The sequence below is a fragment of the Phaseolus vulgaris genome, chromosome 5, assembly GCF_051622355.1.
Source record: "Phaseolus vulgaris cultivar YP4 chromosome 5, ASM5162235v1, whole genome shotgun sequence".
In the NCBI taxonomy this organism is placed as follows: Eukaryota; Viridiplantae; Streptophyta; class Magnoliopsida; order Fabales; family Fabaceae; genus Phaseolus; species Phaseolus vulgaris.
Window position 1 is genome coordinate 3,828,832 of NC_143502.1, and position 4,328 is coordinate 3,833,159.

Genomic DNA, 4,328 nt, shown 5'->3' on the forward strand with positions numbered 1-4,328 from the left:
TCAACTTTGTTCTCTTATAAAAAAGTTTACATGAATTGAATAAGAAATTCTTTAGGACTAAATATATATCAAGATTCAAACAGTGGTAAAACTCTAGAATGTGTTTTTGGTTTCTTCTATGTTTGAAGTTTCATATTCATCTTTTGTTGACTGTTGCATCACCCTTAGTCTTTGTCCATCCTAAAAAGTTAACACCAAAGCACCTGTGAACAACTTTTGGCAGGGATTGAGTTGGCAAGGTAAAATATGAAAATTTAAAAACATAAGCATGTGAAGATGGAAGAGAGAAATTATAATATACATTCTTAAAAGGAGAAGGGAAATACCACACAAGGAAAGCATCTTTGAGCAATGTCACAGCACAAGCACTTGAGCTAAGCCACCTTTGCTTTCTTGCTGCTTCAAATCTGCCTTTCACGTCCTGTTTTACTCACTTTTTCTCTACTTTTACATTGCTGCACATTGAAGAAAGAACTGATCCTTTCAACCAGTTCCTTTAAGCAAATAACCCCATTCATTAAGTTATTACATCACCTTCACACAAACCTAGTAAAAACAAATTCAACTATTTACTATTTAGCATTTCATGTTTCATACCAGATAACAATTGTCATGTTTTATAATCACTAAGATAAAACTAATAATTGCAGAAATGTGAGTTAACAAGAGGCCTTTTGTCCATTATTTTCTGGTTCTTTTTCATATTTAGATTACTACTACTAAAGCTCATGCAGCTTCTTCATCAAATTATTCCTTTCTTAAACCAAGGTAGTGTGAGGAGTTCTATTGTGTAGGAAAGTGAGACAACCGCCACCACTGTGTTTTCTTCCATCTTTTGCCTTCTTAAGTAGAATTTGGTTGCTTCAGAATCGAATATTGGGTTACTTGTGGATAGCCATATAAGCTTTAGCTTGCTGTGGCATAGATACAAGGAAGAATAGGATATGAAGGAGGCAGTGGAGATCATTGATGCTCACAAGTGCATTTGTTGAAGTAGAGTTTGAAAACCAATTAAAAGAACCAGAATTGTCCTAAAGAACCTGAACCCCACTTGGAATCAGAAACTGTTATTCCATTTGGATGCAACAAAACCTTACCTTCACCAAACTATTGAAGTCCAATCCCAAAGCTTCTTTTAGCTTTCCTACTTCAGAATTAGAAAACCTGTCATCTCCAACTTCACCAAAAGTACAAGAATGCAAATCCAACACTACCGATCTTCCTGATTGTCCATTCCCAATCACAGAAAATATTCTTACTGACATAACATCAAAAGCTGATCACAAAGAGCACACCCCAAAATCAATCACAAAAGGAGCTGAGAAAGTAAACTCAGCTGCAGTGTAGTGGCATTGATACTGGTCAAGATCTAAAAGAAAGCATAGAGCCTGTCCTACAGATAACACTGCAACTACACAAACAACAAGCTGCATTCGCCAATGATTCCAATAAAGAGAAGACAAAGAGGTGCTCCAGCCACAATGCACTCAGTTGGTCCTCAAGTTCATCCTAGTGGGCAAGATGAAGACTACAATCTGAGGGAGACCGATCCACAGCTCGGGGGGGAGCGGTGGCCAAATGCCAGAAGAGGGTGGATGACTGGTGGTGAAAGATTCACAAGCACACATGACCTTGTTGAGCAGATGTTCTATCTGTATGTTCGGGTAGTGAAAGCCAAGGATCTTCACCGCAGCACTCTTTCCTCAAGCTGTGATCCTTACGTGGAAGTGAAGCTGGGGAACTACAAAGGGAGAACAAAGCACATAGAGAATAAAACAAACCCAGAATGGAACCAAGTCTACGCTTTCTCCAAAGACAGAATTCAATCTTCTGTTTTGGAAGTCCTAGTGAAAGACAAAGAAATGTTGGGAAGAGATGATTGTATTGGAAGGGTGGCATTTGATCTCAACGAGGTTCCAACCAGAGTTCCCCCGGATAGTCCACTGGCTCCTCAGTGGTACAGACTCGAGGACCGGCGAGGAGGTGACATCATGCTTGCAGTGTGGATGGGAACTCAAGCTGATGAGGCCTTCTCAGAGGCTTGGCATTCTGATGCTGCCACTGTGTACGGAGAGGGTGTTTTCAATGCCAGATCAAAGGTTTATTTGTCACCAAAACTGTGGTATCTCAGGGTGAATGTCATTGAAGCACAAGATGTGATACCAAGTGACAGAAACCGGCTGCCAGAGGTTTTTGTCAAGGCGCAGATGGGGAGCCAGGTGTTGAAGACCAAGATATGTCCAACTAGGACAACCACACCACTTTGGAATGAAGATTTGGTCTTTGTGGCGGCTGAACCATTTGAGGAGAAGTTGACAATCACTGTGGAGGATCGCGTGCACCCTTCAAAAGATGAAGTACTTGGGAAGATGATCTTGCCACTGACCCTCTTTGAGAAGCGGCTCGACCACAGGCCAGTTCATTCGCGCTGGTTCAATCTTGAGAAGTTTGGTTTTGGAATGATGGAAGCTGATAGGAGAAATGAGCTTAAATTTTCAAGCAGGATTCACCTAAGAATTAGCCTTGAAGGTGGATACCACGTCCTTGATGAGTCCACTTTGTACTCAAGTGACCAAAGACCAACAGCTAGACAGCTATGGAAGCAGCCTATTGGGGTACTTGAAGTAGGCATCTTAGGAGCACAAGGACTCCTCCCAATGAAGATGAGGGATGGCCATGGCAGCACAGATGCATACTGTGTTGCCAAGTACGGTCAAAAATGGGTCAGAACCAGAACAATTGTTGACACTCATAGTCCAAAATGGAATGAGCAATACACATGGGAGGTTTATGATCCTTGCTCTGTAATAACACTTGGTGTTTTTGACAACTGCCATTTAGGTGGGGGCGAAAAAGCCCCTGCAGGCACTGCGGCCAGGGATTCAAGAATTGGAAAGGTAAGAATTAGACTCTCAACACTTGAAGCTCAAAGGATATACACTCATAGTTACCCACTTCTTGTTTTGCACACACATGGTGTTAAGAAAATGGGTGAGCTTCAGCTAGCCGTGAGGTTCACTAGCCTCTCACTGGCTAACATGATTTACATTTATGGCCAACCCTTGCTTCCAAAGATGCATTACTTGCGCCCTTTCACAGTTAACCAAATAGAGAGTTTGAGGTACCAAGCCATGAACATTGTGGCCGGGAGGCTTGGAAGAGCTGAACCTCCCCTCAGAAAGGAGGTGGTGGAGTACATGTTGGATGTTGATTCCAATATGTGGAGCATGAGAAGAAGCAAAGCCAACTTCTTCCGCATCATGTCACTTTTCTCTGGCATCATCACAATGGGGCAGTGGTTTAGCCAAGTTTGCAATTGGAAGAGCCCCATCACATCCGTCCTAGTTCACATTCTCTTCCTAATACTAATTTGCTACCCTGAACTGATACTTCCAACTTTGTTTCTCTACATGTTCTTGATTGGCCTGTGGAACTATAGGTTTAGGCCAAGAAACCCACCCCACATGGACACAAAACTGTCATGGGCAGAAGCAGTTCACCCTGATGAACTTGATGAAGAGTTTGACACATTCCCAACTTCTAGACCACATGATGTGGTGAGAATGAGGTATGACAAACTTAGAAGTGTTGCAGGAAGGATCCAAACAGTTGTTGCAGACATAGCAACGCAGGGAGAGAGGCTTCATTCTCTACTGAGTTGGAGAGACACCAGAGCCACCAGCCTCTTCGTAGTCTTCAGTTTGTGTTCAGCTGTGGTTCTGTATGCAACACCACCAAAAGTGGTAGCTATGGTAACAGGTGTGTATTATCTAAGGCATCCAAAGTTTCGCAGCAAACTTCCTTCTGTACCCATCAACTTCTTCAAGAGGCTTCCAGCTAGAACAGATAGCATGTTGTGATGCATAGCAAAGAGTTCAGTATGAATTTTATTCATTTTGTGGAATTTTACTTTTAATGTTGTAACTTACAGAATATCTGCTATTCAAGATCAATGTTCTCATTTCACAAAGTTAGATCCCTGATTCAGATTAGCATCCCTGAATTTTACCTATGTAACAAAACTCAAACACAAAATCAATGATACAAACACAAATAACGTAGTAACAATGTAAATTGTATTTATAATACATGCACAGTGTATTTATAATACATAGCAAAAAGTTTAATTTAATTTTTACTATTTTTATGTACAATATTTTGTGTTAGCATAATTCATTGGAAGCCAACTTTTAAACTGGTTATAAATATAATCTATATAAAAAAATGTCATTAGTTTTTTTTTATCAACAACAACAAATGTCATTTAGTACGGCAACTTTTTTTTATAATTGATGTATAAAGATGAATTTTATCGAATTTACAACTAT

General features: G+C 40.5%; 1 protein-coding gene across 1 annotated transcript; it reads left to right on the top strand.

Annotated features, from left to right (window-relative positions):
• The first annotated feature begins 674 nt into the window (after window positions 1-674).
• LOC137834885 (FT-interacting protein 1) lies at window positions 675-4,082 on the top strand. Its single transcript, XM_068643112.2, has one exon. It carries the CDS (start codon window positions 1,440-1,442, stop codon window positions 3,858-3,860), a length of 2,421 nt encoding a protein of 806 aa, XP_068499213.1. The 5' UTR covers window positions 675-1,439; the 3' UTR covers window positions 3,861-4,082.
• Window positions 4,083-4,328: the final 246 nt, after the last annotated feature.

Excerpts from the sequence above, each read along its gene's own strand:
- LOC137834885 (XM_068643112.2), top strand. The coding sequence starts at position 1,440 with ATGATTCCAATAAAGAGAAGACAAAGAGGTGCTCCAGCCACAATGCAC.